We start from the raw sequence: 20,612 nt of genomic DNA, 5'->3' as shown, positions 1-20,612 counted from the left end.
GATTCAAAACCCAGTCCTTGGGTTTCCTGTCCTTAACTACCCTGCCACCCTGAGTCCCTGTCTTCAAGTACCTGAAAATATAATGGGGAGAAATAAGGCATGGATGGATGTTTTTGTTGATATTATGAGAAAACTGTTGAGTACTTTGAGATCAGAGGACCTGGGAAGATCCCATATATGGACATCATTCATTTCTATCCAGTAGGGAGCACTGACACTGTCTGTCCGAGCATCTGGGATTGCCCTGGTGTGCCTGGGTGGCTTCTGGGTTTCTGGTGAATTGACCATGCAGCTCTCAGTTTATGAAAACATTCCAGATAACTTTTTGTAAGGTTCTAAACAGCATGATTATAGAAAGAACTAGTGCTTTGAAATCAGAGGTCTTTGCTTTGAATCCTGCCTGTTAACTTATTATTCTTGTGACCTGGGGCAAGTCACTTAAGCTTTCTGGGTTTCCATTTCCTCATCTGTAAAAGAAAGGAGTTGGATTAGATGACCTGGGAGGTTTCTTCCAACTCTAAATCTCTCTGTGAGAGAGAATTTTACATTTTTTTTATTAAAAGTTTTACACAAAATAAAGTACAGTGAGGTCTTTTGAAAGTAGGCCTAAAAATCCTATGGAACCACAAAATTTCACTGAATTTACCTGTACTTAATAATCCTAATCACGATTATCTAATGATGAATTCTCTCCTCTTGTGCTGCTTTCTGTCTTATATAAAAGTCACCAAAAGGCAGCATGTGGTATGGTGGATAGAGAGTTGGCCTTGGAAGCAGGAAGGCTTGAGGTCAAGCCCTGCCTCTGGAACAGACTGGTGGTGTGATCCAGGGCAAGTCGTTTCATCCGCTGGTTCCCCAGGCAACTCTCAGAGTCTATCAAAGACTACAAATTTCAGAGCAGGGCACAGTCTGTATTGGTAGAGGGAGTTCTTCACCAAGAGTTCCTTAAACGATGGAATTGCAGGCTCTGTTGAAAAAGAAAGAAAGAAAGAAATCCTACCAAGACATACTTCTTTGAAAAGTTAGCTAAAATTTAATTGAAACGGTGTTAATTACAACCGTAGGTTCAGTGACTTATTTCTTTTAGGCCAGAGGCACATGTTAATGAAGTTAACTGGCCTAGTCATTTCAAAGGGTTTGTAAAACTTAAAATATAACAATGACTTGCCTTTCATAGTAAATAGTCCTTTGTAGTCAGCCTGGTCTATTTTTAACATTTTTAGGCAACAGATAATGGCAGCACTAAACTCCCAGACTGCTGTGCAGTTCCAGCAGTACGCGGCCCAGCAGTATCCAGGGAACTATGAGCAGCAGCAGATTCTCATTCGTCAGCTGCAAGAGCAGCATTATCAGCAGTACATGCAGCAGTTGTATCAAGTCCAGCTTTCGCAGCAACAGGTATGATAGACTCAGAATGCAGCGTTAGGGAAATATCCAGTTTGATTGGAGTAGATTCATTTTAGTACATGTTAGTTGAGAGACAATGTGCTGTAGTAACATGAGTTCTTCACTTGGAATCAGGAGAGACCTGAGTTCCACTCTAGCCTCTGATTCTCAGTTCTGTGAGCGGGGGTACTGGTTAAAGTCTTTGTTTCCTCATTTGTAAAAGGGAGATAATCCCTATAGTGTAGTAGTACATCTTCCATAGGATTGTTAAAAGGAACACCTGAGATAATCTATGTAAAACACTTGGCAAACCTTACAGGACCATAGAAATGTCCATTATAATTTTTATGGCATAGGGAATAGAGAGCTAACCTTACATCCAGGAAGGTTTGACTTCAAGTCTCACTCTGACTCAGGCTGGCTGCGTGCCCCTGAGGCAAGTCCCTGACCCTCTCAAGACTTTTGGCTTGCAGAGAAGATGCTGATTTGCCATTATAGAGGGCATTTCCTCACCTGGAGCTTGCCCGCCAGTGAATCATAGGGCCAGGCCCTGTCTAGATCAATACTAGTGAACTCGAAGAGGGTAAAAGAACTTTAGTTTTACCTTGAGGAGAAAGGGTCCATTTTGGTTAGGATGGAGATGTGATTTCATGGACAATTACCAAACAAAATATACTTGAAGAAGCATGTTTTGATAGTTTTTTAAAATGAGTGCTAGAAAAGAGTGCCTCCAGAAGCTGCTTTACCATCTCTTAAAACCTGGAAAAAATGACAGTGGATATTGATATGGAAGTATAAATCGGGGTCAACATAGGCTAGCAAGCTGTTGTCTGAAGCTACCACAGAGTGTGGATGAATCCTCGATCTCCTGAAGATCCTAGCAACCCCTAGACTAGAGAACCCCCAGGAGCCAGACAGTCCAGGACCTGCCCACCAGTCGAGGCAACCTACCTGATGAGATAGGAAGAGTGTCGTAGAGCCGGTATGAGAGGACTGGGCTTTGCTAGTTGTTCCCTGTATATTTTTAGATAAATCATTGAAAAATAACTAGCTAACATTTATATAGCATTTTAGAGTTTGCAGAGCTCGGTAAACGTATTTCACTTGATCGTCAAAACAGCCCTGTGAGGTAGGTGTTACTATTATCTCCCTTTTACAGATGAGGATGCTGAAGCTGAGAGAAGGTAAATGACTTACCTGAAGCCACTTAGGACTTTGGTGTATAAGGGAAAATGTGAAGCTAGGCCCCCATTTATCCATTATGCCAAGCGGCCTCTGTATTTCATCGGGGACTTCCTCTTCTTTAAGTGAAGAAGATTGGAATCTGTTCCAAGGGCTATTGCAACTATATATTTTCTGATCCTGCATCTCCTTCACTTGGGCTAAAAGCAGAAATTGCCTTTCCCCTGTGTGGCTATAAGTGTGAATGATGCTGCCTGGGAGCTTGATCTGGCCTTGACTTGTGGGATGGAAGGCCCCCCTGGCCTGATAGCTGTGGTTAGATCATGAGGCAGTATTCCGTGTAACGTTTGCCATCACATAGCATATCTTAAGAGCACTGGTATAGAAATTAGCCAGCTATTAGTTCTACTCTTGTGGAAGGGGCACTGGAGTAGAAGCCAGAGTTATAGTACTGGTTCTGCCAGAATCTCTAGGAACTGAAGCAGATAATTTAAACTTCAAGTGATTCTCTCTGCCTCAGTTTCCCAGTCTAAAAAAAATGGTGGTAACAGAACCCCCCCTTTCCTCATGCTTAGCTTGATTTGAGAGATAAGATAATGCCCCAGCCCAGAGGCCTTATTTTGATAAGGAGATAGCCCTAGCTTCTTGAAACTCTGCTTGTGGAGATAAGATTCTTGACAGCTCCTACCAACTCTGAGAGGCTTTGCCTGACAGTCTTTTCATCTACTGGCTAAGTTTTTAAAAAGCTGTGAGAGAGAAATTATGAGCAAAGAATGAGTGAAGCAAGAGAAGCTATATTCCTCCCATTTATTATTGAAGTAACACAAAAGTCACTCCATATAAATAGGCTTAGGGTTTATATAAATGTATAAATGTATAACATATTCTTGGAACACAGAATTTGTGAATTCTCTACTTCTGACATATTTAACAGACTTGATAGCAAGAGTATAGAGGACAGTATGAAGTAAGCTGGCATGTTCTTTGAATCCTTGTAAAATCATCTGTAGTATCAGAAATCTAGTTTTGTTTATGAATCACATATTTGATGTCTGTGAAAACCACAAGACATCACCGATTTCTCTTGAAAAGTAGTGGGTGCAAAACGAAAATTCATTCCAGTTCCAAGCTGTGGTTTTGGAGGAATGGGCATACAATCAGTCCTACTGTGACACAGTATCTATGTTCCCCCAAACCACCTAGCTCTGCAGAATTATGCAATGAAAATCACAGGCCTTGTGGGAGAAATGAGGTTAGTGGCATAACCAAATACTTTGTCAGTGACATGTATTTAAAAGATAGGAACCTAATAAAAAAAAGTAATATAGTTTTATACATGTTAAATGGTTAAGAAATGCATTGATACTGCAATAAATAATGACTGCATCTATTGTCTTGGACCTGGACTGCTCAAGCAATTTGGACAAGATCCTAACTCTGGGCCTTGAGTATGGCAGAAAGGGAAGGGGTGTGGACCAGCCCTCCTCCATCCTCAGTTCTGTTGCATCAGAAGATGTACATAAATATGGAACCTCAACTTGGAAAAACCCTGAAATTTCCTTGTAGAAATGGACATTTTTGGAAAGGTTGCAGTTTTTCTGCATTTTCACTTTTTATTGTAGAGGAATTTTATGCTAAGTTTCTTCATTAATGTATTAGTTGTGCTGGAACAAATTTACATTTTCAAACAAGTGTTATAGCTGAAGTGATTGTAAATGTTTTTACACACATTTTAACGGCTATATGAGAAAAAGTTAATGGCTATGTGGGAAAAGTTCTTGAGCAGTTTTCTTTCATTCATAGTTTCCATCCTTTATAGCTTTCTTTTTTTTAATTGGCATTAAGTTAGATTGTGTGTGTGTGCGTGCGTGTGCGTGTGTGCACACTCATTGCTTTACATGCATTGTCTCATTTGATCCTCTCAGCATGTGTGTGAGGTAGGTATGACCGATTATTATCTCCAGTTTATAGATGAGGAAATTTGGCTTTGTTCAGATACAGGTTAGACTAAATCAACCTCTAAAAGCCCTTCCAAATTCTCATATTGTGTGACTTGCTAAAAAGTGTCAGAAATAGTCATTTCATTCATGATTCCTCTTTGATTTTAAGTCAGATAGTCTTTCCATCATCTTATGTTGCAAAAGACTTTTAAAAAAATCGTATTACAGTTTGTAAAGTTGCTCATGCCAGTATAAATTTTTGTAAACAGTTTCTCAGTTAATGAGTAGAAAGCCTTGCTGAATATAGAAAAAAACCAAAATCCTGGAGGAGAATGCTAGAGCACACTATAACAACATACTAGAAAACACTGATAAATTCCTGGTAAATCATTTGAAGAGAGTCATTTAACTGGGTCTCAGTTTCTTTGTATGTAAAATGAGAGGTTAGATAGGTGCAAAAATATTTTCAGTAGCCCTTTTTTTGATGGCAAAGAATCAGAAATGGAGAGAATGCCCATGAGTTGAGGATCGGCTAAAGAAGTTGTGGCATGTGGGTGTGGTGCAGTGCTATTATGCTTTAAGAAGGGGACGATGAGGGAACTCTGATCACGGTGGCTGACCATTACTCTAGAGGACTCCTGATGACAGAGATGCAATGGACTCAGAATGCAGACGGACACTTTTTTTAGACTTGGCCAGTGGGAGAGTTTGCTCTGCTTGACTATGCATTGTTTGTAACAGGAATTTCATTTCTCTTACTTCCTCAGTGAGGAAGGAGAGCGATGAGAGGGAGGGAAGTCAGATCTTTGTGAAAATAGAATTTAAATTTTTAAAAAAATGAGCCATTAGAGTAGATCTCAGATTCTTTTGCCTATCGAAACCAAACTCAAAAGCTGCTGCTCCTTTTCTACCTCCTTGCTCCTGGCTCTTGCAGGCAATACACACTTTGTAGGTAGTGCAGTGTATTGGATAGGCATTGACTTGAAGTTGGGAAGACCCAGATTCAAATCCTGTCTCAGACCCTTACTAGCCATGTGACTGAATAAATCACTTCAGCCCTTTGTGCTTCACTTCAGTAATTTGTAAAAGCAGAGGGTTGGATTTGATGGCCTCTGTGGTCTCTTCAAGGTCCAACTCTGTACTCCTTGAATGGTAGCTTTCCTGATACTTCCAGTTGGGATTACTAAATGATCTCTAAAAACTAAACAATTACTTTTAGAAGTGATGTTTTTGGGGGGTATTCCTCAATTGTTACATTGGTAGCAGTTTACTATTAATATGAAATAATACAGTTCATCAACAACAAAACTTAAGTTTAAAAAATTTCCTAACATGTAGTTGGTGCATTGTTTTATGTGCTTTTGGGGGTGGGGGTGAAACTTGCACTCTTTACAAACTTAACATAGTAACAATTATCTTGGATAGGTAGATATTTACCTCTGGAAAGAAAAAATAACAAACCATTCCCCAAGTGTGCAAGTGCTAGTAGGCTCAAGCAGCCTTTATCAGTCAGGCGTATTGTGTAGTCTCTGCTAGCTGCTTTGGTTCAGGTGATTTCAAAATAATCCATAGCTGTTTCAGGCTTTTCTGCATTTTTCCCTTTTGTTGAAAAGGCAATATCATACCCTGAAATAGTCATTCTTCACTTTCAGTACATTTTACGTTTTTCTTGAATTATAGGCAGCGTTACAGAAACAGCAAGAAGCAGCCACAACTGGAGCCTCTTTGCCTGCAGCGTCAAAGGTGAACGCGGCCACACCTGGTGAAGTGCTCTCAGTCAACGGACAGGCCAAACCTCACCCGGACAGCTCTGCCAAAGAACTGGAGCCAGAAGCTTCAGAAGAAGTCCTTGAGAATGGGCCCAAAGGTATTGTTAGGAATTTGTGTGCGTTAGTCTTCCTTCTTAAGGCTCTGAAAACGAGAAATCAGGAGGGTGAGATGAGCATATTTTAATATTTACTCATGAGGGTATTAACAACTGTTGATTTGAGCAACATTTTTTGCCTTTATAAACTAAACATACTGCATCTGGTAGACTTACCTCTAGAGTTTTGGAATAAATTAGGATGAATCTCTCTTGTGTGTCCTCTTGAGGCTGTTATTTATCCAATAGATTTAAAAGTAAAAATGTAACATTGCATAATAGGCATCCCATGCTAGGCATATACCCCTCTTGAGTGATGGGCAGCAGCCGTAACAGTGGCATGTAGCGACTGTAATGGAAAGAACTCAATCATACTTGATAGCTTCTCTCTGGAACATTTCATAGAAAGTAGCATCAGAAGGAATCTAAGAGATGCACCTGCATGCCCTTCTACTTACTAGCAGGAGCTTTCAGTATCTTCAAAAGGGATATTTTGGGTAAAATCTCTATAGCATAGAAAGTCTGTCTAATACTCAAGGGTATATGTCTGCTTCTTCATATACATCGTTCTCCCAATCATTTCAGTCTCTAAGAAGTTTTAAGTCAGGTTTCCTCTGAGTTTTATTTGTTTCACCTTCTTGGGGTGTTTCTAAAACTTTTAGACTTCAGGAATTACCCTGAAATCAGTCCCTTTTATAAGTGAAGTATAAAAAACAGTTATAAATAAGACTATGAATTGTATTCGATAAGGAAGGATTGATGAGAATTGAGGTATTACTTGTGCCCATAGTATTGAGGTACTGCCAATATGTTGGGCCTACAAAAAAACAGTTCCATAGGATTGTTTTCTTCATAAATCCAGAGGAGAAGTAGCCCTTGAACTTTATCACTAGGTTGGTAGGTAGACCTGGGTTGTCAAAGTAGTATTATATAACACACATGCTACATAACACATATTGTCATTTAAATACAAATGGTCGGCCTCTTTAACTTTGATGAGTCCTCTTGTTGCTAGAATCTGTTCCTGTAATAGCTGCACCTTCCATGTGGACAAGACCTCAGATCAGAGACTTTAAAGAGAAGATTCGGCAGGATGCGGATTCAGTGATCACAGTGGGCAGAGGAGAAGTAGTCACCGTCCGAGTACCTACACATGAGGAAGGATCTTACCTCTTCTGGGAGTTTGCAACAGACAATTATGACATTGGGTTTGGGGTGTTTTTTGAATGGACAGTGTCTCCCAATACTAACGTCAGCGTGCATGTCAGTGAATCCAGTGATGATGACGAAGAAGATGAAGGTAGAGCAGCTTTTTCATAACTGTGCTTAAATAAAAGTCTACGTATGTTGTAGAAATCTTTGGCAAAAATGACAGAAAGAGACAAGGCATTTGAGATGGATTTTTGACTGGCAGAGGTTGGTGGGGGGTGGGGGAGGGGAGGGATTCCAAATATAAGGTACAGCATGAGCAGAAGGCATTGGAGGAGAGCGATGGTACAGGACATAATGCGAAAATGACTACCCCAGTTTGGCAAGAGCACAGTGTACATGGAGGAGAATAGTATGAGAAAGGGCTGAAAAGTTAGGGTGCAGTTTCATTGTGGAGGATCTGGAATGCTAGAATCAGGAATTTAAACTTCTTTACAAAGCTATTAGGGAGACAGTTAAAGGTTTTGTGTGTGGGAGTGACAAATCAGATATGTGAACTTTGAAGATTAATATGGCACCAGCATGAAGGATGGTTAGACAGTGGAAAGTAATGGAAGATGAGCTGAGTTTTAAATATGTAAAGCTGCAGGTGCCACTGGACTATGCTGATGGAAGCATCCTTTGGGTATTTTAAGTTAAATGTGTGATTCTCAGCCTTGAATTCTCTTCTGGAGATTAATGTGCAGGAGTCTTCTGTAGAGGAAAGGGGAGCCTTGGGAGTGAGTAGTAGTGGTGAAGGAGAGAGTGCAGAAAGGGAGAAGAGAGATCTGAACACTGAAACTTGTGGAGTCTGCAGGTAGAGTTGGCAGAGGAACCATGAGGGTGGCCTACATTTAGGTTTAGTAGATCCTTTAATCATTGTGCTGTATGTGCATTGCTAAATAATTAACAAGGTGGTTTCATCACTTCCTTTTCCCAGAAGAGCTCAATATCCACTCCTTTCTGGACACCACCTAGGCATGTTAGTGTTTGCTCATTTGAATGGCAACTGCATTTTAAAGTTCTTAGTATTACTGTCTTCTGCATTCCTTGACAAATCACCAGATATAATGGTATTCTGTAAAGTGTTTATTGAGGTGGCTAACATTTTCTATAAGACATTAAAGTTTAAAAAATACTTCTTGAGACAAAGTTTAAGCCAAATAAAGTATTTATTATTCTTTCACTTAATTCTGCAGCCTCATAAGGGAATAGGTTGTTATACTTTAGGTACTCCTCCACAGAATCCTGGGATTTGCAGTTGTTGGAGATCTTAGAGATTACTGAGGCCCGTTTCCTCATTTTCTACAGTGGTATTTGAACCTTGGTCCCCTGACTCGAGTCCATTGCTAGTTGTATTACCCCATGCTGGCTCTCTTTCACTGCACATCATTTATCATATGCATGATCAAAAAGTCCTTAGCAAATAAAAGCTGCCTTTTAAATAACAGTTTAATAACTTGTTGATTAAATTGTCTATATCATGGTGGTGGATTTTTTTTTAAACTTTAAGTATGTCTGTTGCTCCTCATAATCTGCGCACATACATACATATGGCTGAAAGGAGAAGGAACTCACCAAATCCTTTCCTCCATGGTATACTTTTAAAGAAGTCTTTTAAAATTTAGATTAACACAAGAACTATTCAGGCAGGCTTGAATAGTAGGGTGAGTGTTTCTTCCAACAAAAAGAATATATTTAACCCCGGGTGACCATTCTCCTGTATTACTTTGCACTTTCCCCTTTTGTCTTTTGTTCTGAATAGTTTTTATACTCATTAAAAGGTGTTTTTCTTACTTATTGTGGTGATGTATAGTCTAGAACCTTTAGCCTAAACTCAGATCTTCAGTTGATGGGCTTGTCTCTTACATACAGGAACATAGAAAGTGTTTTATCTGCAAATGAGCCCAATTAGTATTTTTTCTGCAGTAAAGCAAATTTGATATTCTTTTGGGGAATTCAGGTCTTACAGGAGTGCCAGTTAGCCCTCATGCTTTTAAAAACCTGCTTTTTATATTGGTATCAGAGAAAATTATTGCATTATAAGTTCAGGTTCCTTTATTCTTATAGGTAATAATATGCACTAAGTTCATAGGTGCTGGGAGGAACCTTAGGGATCAGCTAGTCTAACTCTCCTGAGTTGATTTAAAAAAAAAAAAGACCAGCTCTTCCGATGTCACACCCAGGCTGCAAGTAGAGGGGCCCAGGCCCACCACTGATCAACAACAGTAGTCTTGAGCTGTTCCATGTTTACCCCTCTTTCAGCAACGTGGCGATTCCCTTCCCCCTATTGCATTTATAGTAGCTAACATTTATTTAACACTTGAAGATTTACATAGCTCTTTACAAATATGATTTTATATTCTCAACATTCCCAGGAGGTAGGTGCTCGTATTATCCCCTTTTTACACTTGAGGAAACTGATGCAAGGAGAGATTAAGTGACTTGTCCAAGTCACCGGTTAGTTAAGTATCTATGCCAAGAGTTGGATTTAGGACTCCTTGAGCTCTGTGCCACCTCGATGCCGTGTTCATGGCTCAAACATCTGATTGGAATAGCCCCCTTCAGCTCAGAATCCCAGGCTCAGGAGACCTGCCAGCCCCAGGCTGCCCGTTTTATCAAGAAGGAAGAGCAGGGCCCAAATAACTAAAGTGATTTTCCCAGAGTCACTAACCTAGGTGCTTTTATTTTCTTTTATTTAAGAAGATCAGACTGGGGTAAAGAGGGAAGAAAGGGCATAAACACACAGAAACTGCACTAATGTGCTGCCAAGTTCTGTAGTTCTGCTTATGGATTGAGGGAAATTATAACCATTCTGAGAATCCACTTTAGTTGAATTGTTTGTAGTAGATATGATTTCCTTAGACTGGTGGTGATTTTCTATCTTCATTCTTTTTTTTTTTTAACAGAAAACAGTGAAGAAAAAGCCAAAAGGAAGTCCAACAAGCCTCAGCTAGATGAAATTGTACCTGTGTACCGACGAGACTGTCATGAGGAAGTATATGCTGGCAGTCATCAGTACCCAGGGAAAGGCGTCTATCTACTTAAATTCGACAACTCATATTCTTTATGGAGATCAAAAGTAGTCTACTACAGAGTCTATTATACTAGATAAAAGTGGTGTTACAATATCGATTGAGGCTTGGGCTGGGCAGAAGATGGCCTTTTATTTGGGAATCTCTTCTAACATTACAGAGCATTAGAGTCAGTGTTTACCCCATTTGGTTTTGGTCTGACAGTCTGTGAACTCTTAAGAGTCAAGATTACCCCCAAGACTCCCTATTACTATTACAAGAATTCTTTGAGGGATTTCCAGATTCATCCAGCACTTAGGGGTTAACCAAGAGAGTCACTGATGGATGGTGCTTAAGCTGAAATTACGTGAGTTACATATGTTAAATCCCTCAAACCCTACTAAATGGAATGCCCCAGTGTGAACCCCGTTTGGCTGATGGTTAGTCCACTGTTGCTTGCTCCATGTGTTTTGTGATTGCTAACAGTTGAATTGCCTTTTAATTTGAAGCCCCTCTGTTAATGGACTATTGCTGTGTTTTGAAATGTCTGGGTTTTTTTGTATAATTAGAAATTCAAAATTGTTACTGAAAGCAGTTTTTAAAATAAGTTGTCTCTCTTTGGCTGTGTCCTGCATAGCCCCAAATGGTAAGACTCAGATTGCCTTTATTTTTGGTTAGTCCAAGGTAATACAAAGAAGGATTCTCTGGAAGAATTGGATGCTAGAATTTGTTAAACCAGGGTGATGAATGAATTCTAGTACCAACGTAGGTAGTACTAGTGAGTAAACTGTCTCAGCTGACTAGCCTCCCATTTCTGCCCAAGATTGACTACCAGTAGCAAAACAAAGTTAATAAATTATTGACTTGATTGGCTTTTTACGTCAAATATCAAACACAGTTTTCTACCCAATTCAGTAATCTTGCTTTGTATTTTATAAATGCAAATTGGTACCTGGGGCATTTAAGTATTTTAAATCATTTTAGTATATAATTCAGTGTGTGGGAATTCGTGTTACACTGATAAATCACTGCCACTCCATTTTCTCATATTTGGTACCACTTGTGCACAAATGTAATTCTACCTTAGAATTAAGTGTTGTGGAAAGTTGAAATGCCCCATCACATACCTAAATTTTAAAGTCTTCTAGATTTAATCTGCATTATGTCTGTCATGGATGATGATGGAGCATCTTGTGGTTCTGTTCAGTTCAAACAAATATGGATTTGTCTGGCCTGTATTTGTGAAAACAATTGGCCAGTATGGGGAGCCTTGGAGGAATGTAATATAGACAGATGTTAATATACATTTAACACTGTTAATGTATGTTATTGAAATATATGGATTTTAAAAACCACAAATCACTTCTTGAAGAAGGATTTCCATTAATTAGCTACAGTTTGTACAGTTCACTACCTAATGGGGACACTTGAGTTTCACGTGTATTGGGTTTGTTTCTGTTTGATCCTTGTTTTTTGTGTATATAGATACATAGATATATATACATATATATCTAACTTTTTTCTTTCCTCATTCACAAACTGGATTTTTTTTCTCCTAAGTAGCTCCACAGTGCTTAATTTGAGGTTTTTGAATTTGGTTCAGAAACATAGTACCAGCTTATGGCTATCAGTGCTGTTACACCCAGAGCATTTTTAAGGCAGTCTGCTCTCTTGTACATACGGAATGTAAAACCATGGGATTAGGCAGTTCCTTGCTTTTTTTTTAAATGAGAAGAATTCTGTATTTAAAAATGTAAAATAAACACTTAAAAAAAGCAGACATTAATATATTTCTTCCAGGATTTGATTACAGATTTTGACCTTGCCCACATTGAGGTTATCTCGCTCATAGAATGTCATTGTTCTTGGGAGCAGCAAATATATCGCTTTAAATGACAACAGTTCATCAAGTGTTCACATCAAAACTTTTTGGTTTTAAACTTTTTTTATTCCCTTTGGCTATTGATTAGAACAGTGGAAATACAATTTGAAAAATACTTTAAAATAATATATTTGATCAGTTAAAATACATTTACTTGTAACTGCTTGACTTTTTTTAAAAATATGCTTGTTTTCTGAAGTATTAGTACTGTACTCCCTATTCAGGTATGACAAAAAGAAATGTATTAAAGGGCCTTTTCTGTTTTTAAGAAGGCCTAGTTTTTTAAAAAAGCAACACACAAAAAAACCTCTTTTCTGACCAACTCATTTTCTTTCTGCTGTAAATTATGCTTGTGTGTTCAAATAGATTTAATTTTTTTCAAACTTATTGATTAAAAGCACTGCCTTTGTTCAACATTTTGTTCTAAAACAGTTTTTTCCTCCCTCACAATTGTGTGCACATATTCTTACCCGAGACATGTGAAGAATGTTCTGAAATAGAACATGAAATGGGGCAGCCAACTTGCTGATCCTAAAAGTTGATGTTTCAGAAGCAGTGGGGTCATCTTATTGGTGTTATCTGGAATACCAGGAATTGGCCTATTTAAAATAAGCCTTACTGGGTTCTAGTGGTTGCAGAGTAACTTTAAGGGATAGACATCTTAACCTACTTCCATTTGTTACAGTGGAGTTTCAGCAAAATAAAATGATTAGGTTGGCATACCTATTTCTGAGACACCATGCAGCTAGTTCAGGGACTAGTTGAGACTATTGGTTTGGCATTTCTAAAGGACCTGTTGGTAGCTGTCATTTTATGAGACAAGCAATTGTTTTATCTTGGAGCCTGAGAAGACACTTATTAAAAATAATTTGTAATGCAATAATAAATGTATGCCTATTGTCCTAGCCCCCTAACTCTATATCAGAGCAACACTTTTGTTAGCAAACAGGCCACCCAGTGGAGTGTCAGAGGACTGGAAGGTACTTATCCTCCAGAAGAATCTGATCATCAACAAAGACATGAGCTACTCAGGAATTGAAGTTGGCGAGGTAGGAGAGAGATCATCTGAAGCAGAACAATTGGGAACAGTCACTCTGTCGAATATGTTTTCAATCTTTGGTGTTAGAAACTGGTTCTTGACTTCACATTTGTAACCTAGAATTCTTTGACTTAGTTTTTGGTAGATTTTTTTCAAAGTTTAATTATTGTCTCTCTCGTTCCCTACCTGGAATGTTAGAGTAGTTGTCTTTCTGATTAGAGAGATAGGAAAGAAGCATCCACTGTCCTTACAGACCACACTGTAATTTATAATTAGTACCCATTTAACAACATAAAATTCTGCTTTTGCTTGTGAGCTTTTCAAGTAGTCTGATTTGTAATCAAGATTAACATTAACATGGTTAATTCATGTCTAGTAATTACAGTAGAAGTATAAAACCAATCCCTTATTCAGTCACTTGACAAGCTGTTGGAGAAATATCAGTTTAAATAGTTTCACACATTCATGGGAGAATAAAATTTAGAGGTGGAAGGTACCTTAGGTCTTGTCCAGCCCCCTAATTTTATAGGAAATCAATGTAAGGAAACGGTCCCAGAGAAATTAAGTGGCTTGCCTCAAATGACTTGGTTAGCAATGGGCAGTCATTTGGTTTCTTGCCTTCACATACAGACAGACACACACACACACACACACACACACACACACACACACACTCTCTCTCTCTCTCTCTCTCTCTCATACACACGTGTGTGTGTGTGTGTGTGTATATTTTAAAAGATGACTTCTTTGCCCACCATCAAATAGAATATGAACTCTGTTTAATTAGTACAGATTGTGCCAAGTTTCCACTTTCCCAAGAGCATATTTATGAAATGGTTATATATGAAATGTGCTTGGGTGTATATAAATGGCCTTAAAATCACTTTCTGCCCATGTTAAGCAAAGAGAGCAACAGGGAATTAGTTCAGATGTACTGCTCTGTCCTCTGTTAGCTGACGGTCCCAGATCCTCCTATATTGTTTGGGAATGCTGGGTGGGTGTGATGTGGATTTGTGCAGTACCCCAGTATTTTTTTGCACAAGTAGCAGCAGAGCCATTGGCTGTACACATGTAGAATATGACACAAATAGGCATCTATACTTGAAAAAGCACTTTTTTGGGGAAAGGTTATATTAGTCATGAAAGCCCTGGTCATGTGCTTGCTGCCATGAAGTAATAGGCAAAGATTCCTAGGAGAACTGACATTCTTTAACTTTCCATTCAGGCTTGAACCTCATGTACCACATCTTCTCTGTTTCAGTGGCTCAGGCTCTGGATCCTCTGGGTGGCATTTCGGGACTAAATGGCTGCTACTTCGGCTGTTTTTGTGAACGGATTTATCAGTTCTTGGATCTGGTGACCCTTCCTATGATTTCCTGATGTGTACCTAGAGCACTTCTGTCTCTCTGAGACACTTAGGCTTCTTCCCACTCAACCTCTCAATTGTATTTCCTTCAATAGAAGACTTAGGTATGGAATGGCCTGTTTTGCCCTATACACTTATTGGGTGAAATTTTGAAATGATCTTTTAATAGTTGCCTTTTTCCTCCTGAGTGTTTTTATCTCTTAGAATCTGATGCTGTCTTGTCAGAGACGTCTTGTCTGTCTCTCTCCTCCAGTCTTTAAAACAGTTTTCCCTGCCATGTTCTTTAAGAAGCTTGGTGGCTGTGCCAACCTAGATGGTTGCTTTTGAGGTGTGACGCTTTTCACACTCTAGCATCTGGGTCAGGATTTCTGTCTCTTTTAAATATTGAATAAAATTCTGGCGAGAGATTTAATCAGTCCAGGAAAGACAGATTACACCATACCCATAACAGGACTTATATAGCTGCCAAAGGAAATTTCATGAAGCATACATCTGGTCATGTCACTTCACTGCTCAATAAACTCCAGTGGTTCCCTATTACCTCTGGTATCAAATGAAAACTCCTCTGTCAATAGTTAAAAACCCTGGTTTCAACCAGCTTTTTTGACCTCTACATTATTCTTATTCATGTACTCTGTGGTCCAACCCACCTGGCTTTCTTGCCATTCCTCACAGTGCTCCATGTCCCGTTTGTGCCTTTGTCCAGGCTATTTCCCGTGCCTGGAACATACTCTTGTCATACCTCTACCTAATTTCTTTCAAAGCTCAGCTCAAGTGCCACCTTCTACAGTAAACCTTTTCCATGTTCCCCCCAGCTGCTAGTGCCTCACTCCCCAAATTATCTTGTATTTATGTATTTATTTTATATATACTTAAATGTATACATGTTATTCCTCCCTTATAGAATGTGAGCTTGTTGTGGGCAGTGACTGTATTCTCAGTGCTTGGCACACAGTAGGCCCTTAATAAATGTTTATTGATTAACATAGTTCTGGAAGGGATTGGTATAGGCGTTTCATTTTATAATTGAGGGTTTGGAGAGGACCAGTAACTTGTTCAAAGTCATGTAGATGATAAGTAGCAAAGACAACCTGAGTCCTTTGACTTCCAAATCTTGTGCTTTTGCCACTGCCCTATGACTGCTGGGTTTGGGATTGTGCCAGAAAAAAACACTCGAGGGCCAAGATCTGGATAAAACAAAGCCTTGCACTCCCTAAAATGTATTTGTGTCCCTAAAATGTGTTTGTGGTTAATTCACTTGAAATATCTCTTCATTCCAAGGCTGCCGCCTCCTGTGCTACAAAAGACCTTCTCAGTATTTTACAATTTATCTTTTAAGGGTTTTTTTCCTATGGGGGGAAAGAACAAACCAAACAACAAGAAAAGAAATAGAACAAGGCCCAGCTTTAAACACACGTGGGGAGTGTGAGCCTTAATTCTTAACTATTCTCCCACCTGTGATTATCAAGGGTCAACCATTCCTGAATTATGCAAACTGTAATATCCCTGAAGCAGCAAATAATGTTGCTTGGGCAAAACACTAACCCTCTGGAGCCACCCGCAAAATGTGCCTTTGCTCATATGAGTGTAATATCTGGGATGTCAGGTAAATAACACATTTCCACATTTAGGTGGAAGATTTCATCGCCCTTCAGACATAGATGTTCCTTTGGAGAGGATGCAGATGAGTTTTTCAATAAAATCAAATCTCTAAATGAACTACCAGCACTGAGATTAGCCAGATATGCTCTCTGAACATGACTTTAATACTCGATGTATGTAGTAAACAAGTTTTTTCCTGAGTGACTGACTATATACTTTCAGAGTCTTAGGAGAAGGTGTATTCCTTAAAGCAGAATATTGACCACACATACAGCTAAGACAGTGTCCCATGCTATCCAGCTCAGTGCACATTACCTTATATAGAATAGCTTGATGATTATTTAATCTTTGGCCCGAAATTGCTCATCTACCAGATGGATGCTGTGTCCCTTTTGAACCCCAGGGCTAGTAGCAGGAGTCAAAGTACTCTTGCTACTTCCTTTTTCACTTGTCCCTTTTCATATTTTTCAGGGCATTAAGGTATAGAGCAGGGGTCTGCTGTTGGCAGCATACATGATCTGAGAGCTAAGAATGATTTTTACATTTTTAAATAATAAAGTTTGTATTTTAAAATGTAAAAACCATTCTTGGTTCTGAGGAAGTATGAAAAATCAGGTGTCGGGGGCAGGTTCCAGGAAGGTCCATAGGCATAGGCTTCTGGAAGTCAGTATCCTTCCTCCATTGCCACAGCTGACTAGCTTCTGCTGCAACCTCTCTGGCCCTTAGTTTAGCCATCTGTAAAATGGGAGTGAGGTTAGATGGATTTCTAAAGTATCTTTCTGCTCCCTTACCTGCATTCCAACATCAAAAGCCATTCTTGACCCTTTTGCTTCTGGTGCTGAGATTCTCAACCTTTGTTGTGTGGTGTCCAAGGGTGTCTTGAAAGTCTTAAAGAGAATTTCAACTTGAGGAGGTTAATGATAAAAATACCATGGGACGGGTTGGCCAAAAAGGTTGTCTTGCTGCCCTCACAAGTGCCTGGCTTATTTTTGGCAGCTGCTTTCTGTTGCCAGGCAACAGACCTGGGGCACAGCAGGTTTTTGGCATTCCAGATTGAGTCTTTTTGTGGGCCTTATTATTAATGCTACTGTAGGACACGAAAGCAACTCAAGTTTGTAGTAGGCCAGTTGTCATTTAGTAATTTTTTTTAAAGACCTTGAACCTCTCAAATCTTTACACACACACACACACACACACACACACACACACACACACACACGTATATATGTATATATCTCAGACTTACTGGAATTGGACTATTTGAACCATGAGTTAATTTTGCTCTTTTCTCATCAGTAATCTGTTTAATGCATTTTTGAAATGCTCAAACTTATTAATACTTTTTTTATTTTGGTACAAGTTAGTAATGGCCTTCATCATGAACACTTGAAACACTCCTTTACAAAGTTGCTTTCCTGCAAAATGGTTAACTTCTTGATTAACAGAAAGGAGGGCCATGCCTTTTAACTCAGACGTTGCAGCACTAACTGTAACTCAGTAATTTGACCAGAATTTTGTTGTTCCTCCGTGTCGACTTGATTTACATTCTTGCAATCATTGCAGTATTATTCTTTTGCATCTGATTTCTTCCCCCTGCATTACTTCATATACAAATCTTCCCATGTCTCTTTGGAACATTTTGGACAGAACACTTTTCCTGCAGCATCCATTTGTTACCACATTACGTTCTTAAGAGGGAACTTGCATGATGGGGACCTTTGAGACTTGTCCTTACCTTCCCAGCAAGGAAGTTAAAGAATATGGCCAGGCTTGGCTTCAGGAAGGAGGCAAGGAATTTGCATAAATGGAAGAATCAAGTAAAGTTATTTTTTGACTCCTTCTAGAAAGAACTGCTTGATGGAGGAGTTACTGGTAGAGAGATGTAAGGCTTCCTGGGGGGGAGGGCGGGGAAGTCCCACAACAAGAGAAATGTTCCCACAGCAAGATTTTTAAGGTAACATAACAGATCCTCAAAATCATCATTGGTTTGATCATCTTACAGCTGATGTTTTCCCTTCTGCTTTTTTTTTTTTCTAATTACGAATGAGTTTTGAGGAAGGCAGTGGTGAAAAACAGCTAGGGGGAAATCACCCCTCTCATGCCAGTGTTTCTATTCAGTGTCGTGAGTTGCTTTCTTCACCTCTGGCACACTTCGGCTCATCTGTTGTGGTGAAGTCTCTGTATCTGTCACCCTAGGGGGAGGGAAGAGAGAAGCTAACACCTTTTCTAGGACTAACTAGGCTTTCCTTGGCATAATCCCCAGACTAGGTGAGTAAACAGGATTAAGTCAGCCTTCAGTTTAATTTCTTCCAAATTACCTGCAAGTGGATTGGTATTGTTTGCCCAACTCCCCTACATGTATGGCCGTTGTCCTTCCAGGATTAGGAAGCTCTCCATTCTTCCCCTACCTTACTCCTCCCCTGGTTTGTAGCAGCGAGGCTTTTCTGAGGAAACAGAAGGAAAAGAGTGGAAGAGGAGGAAGAGAGAGAGAGAGCTGATCGCAAGTTCCCACAGCCTTACATTTGAGATGCACAGATTAACTTGAGAGGACTGGGAATGAGAAGGAAAGTTGGGACTAGTTGTGGCCTTGTACCCCCTAACAGTGAGTCAGCCCTCTATGACCGTTACATGGAAGGACACAAATGAAAAGCAAGAAAATCTCTTGCAGAATGAAACGTTAGACCAATAGTCAAATATTTACATAATCTGTATGTCAAGGGCAGATTTGAAATGGAGAGTAACCAGGGTAGTTACACAGTGAGTGATTGAATTTGGATCTTGTATTGGTGCCAAGGTTTATAAAGGATTTTCCTCAGTGAAGCTGTATTGCAAATTATATCATCCCATTTTGCTGATGAAGAAACTGAGGCCAATGTTATACCGCACTTACTGCCAGGGTCTTTAACTCCAAATCTTGTGCTTTCCCTACTTTGCTGATCTGAGAAAAATTTATCTCTTGACCTCCAGCCCTTGTAGGGCAAGGTAGGATGAGGGGAGATTATTGTCTCACTTTTGCAAAACCCCTTCACCAGAAGTAATAGACAACTGCTCTTTTTGATGCCTCCCCCGATGAATTGAGATTAATTTTTATTAAATATCACAAGGAAATGAGTTCTTGTTAAAAATGAAAATACAGACGTGGCCATATATTTTAACATGAGTGAAAAATCATCTAAATTCAGTTGAAGCGCATATTGTTAGCAGAGCATTGCAAGGGGCTGAGAAACCATATAATATGTTCAGCTCTTTCCTCTTAATAAGCTTTCAGTTTGGTAGAAGTTTACAATATATATATGTGGATAACTGCAGTACATAAGCATATACCTATAATATGTGTCATACACCTAGAGGTTTGCTGGTAATTTATAACAACTTGCTGTCTAGAAAAAAATAGGCACAACTCTGTTAAGTTTAATATGTTATTAACATTTTCTCCATCACTTTCTTAAGTCTAGACTATCAACAAAACAGTAAATCAAGCCCTGATTTGTAATGTTTGCCCAGTTCCCAAGATGTAAAACTTAATCTCCTCTGGGAGCCAGTATAAACTGACTCCCCTGCTACATCTCTCTAAGATATATGAAAATGTTTATATAGAATTTTTGTTCTTGGTTTTTGGAGGAAGAGGTAGCTGAGGTAGGTATCAGAGGTGGACTTGGTGGGCTTTGAGGCCTGCTCTACCTGCTTCCCATCAGTACCCCACCCACTCCACATTTCCTCCTTTCCTATGCTAGCACAGGAGAAAGGCTGTTCCTCTCCCACTTGGGGGGTTTATTGGAGTTGCAAGTGAAGGAGAGAACATTTTGTCTTTAGAAGATTCTGAGTGATCCTGTTAAAAACATTTTCTAGCATGGAGTAAAGGCTTTAGAGATGGGGTACTGTGTTCATACTGTTGCAGAGCCCGCCCAGGGGAGGTGGGTGATGCGTTTTCCGAGAAAACTCAGTCTAGAAAAGCAGCTGGAACTTATGAAGCTTCGTCCCCTCCCTGGGGTTTACTCTGGCTTTTGTTGTTTGCTCACTCCTCCTTTGGGTGTGTCGGCTCTCTCCTGTGGGAGGCTATACCTATGGAAGTTGGGCTGGGCTCTAAGCAGCTCCGAGCCACCTAGGCCTTCTAGAGAAACAGGTTTTTCCTGTTGAGCCACAGTTCCT

At 39.5% G+C, this 20,612-nt stretch overlaps 1 protein-coding gene across 1 annotated transcript in view; it reads left to right on the top strand.

The window, feature by feature from the left end:
* ACBD3 (acyl-CoA binding domain containing 3) overlaps window positions 1-12,870 on the top strand; it is a 42,997-nt gene extending 30,127 nt beyond the window's left edge. Inside the window, exons 5-8 of the mRNA XM_036755382.1 lie at window positions 1,224-1,398; window positions 6,189-6,375; window positions 7,388-7,672; window positions 10,470-12,870. Coding sequence (XP_036611277.1) covers window positions 1,224-1,398; window positions 6,189-6,375; window positions 7,388-7,672; window positions 10,470-10,675 — 853 coding nt within the window. The 3' untranslated portion in view covers window positions 10,676-12,870. The remainder of the gene's footprint in view (window positions 1-1,223; window positions 1,399-6,188; window positions 6,376-7,387; window positions 7,673-10,469) is intronic.
* The last annotated feature ends 7,742 nt before the right edge of the window (window positions 12,871-20,612 follow it).

Source organism: Trichosurus vulpecula, chromosome 4 (genome assembly GCF_011100635.1).
Source record: "Trichosurus vulpecula isolate mTriVul1 chromosome 4, mTriVul1.pri, whole genome shotgun sequence".
Classification (NCBI taxonomy): Eukaryota; Metazoa; Chordata; class Mammalia; order Diprotodontia; family Phalangeridae; genus Trichosurus; species Trichosurus vulpecula.
The sequence above is the reverse complement of the archived record's forward strand: the minus strand, read 5'-3'. Positions and strand labels throughout refer to the sequence as shown.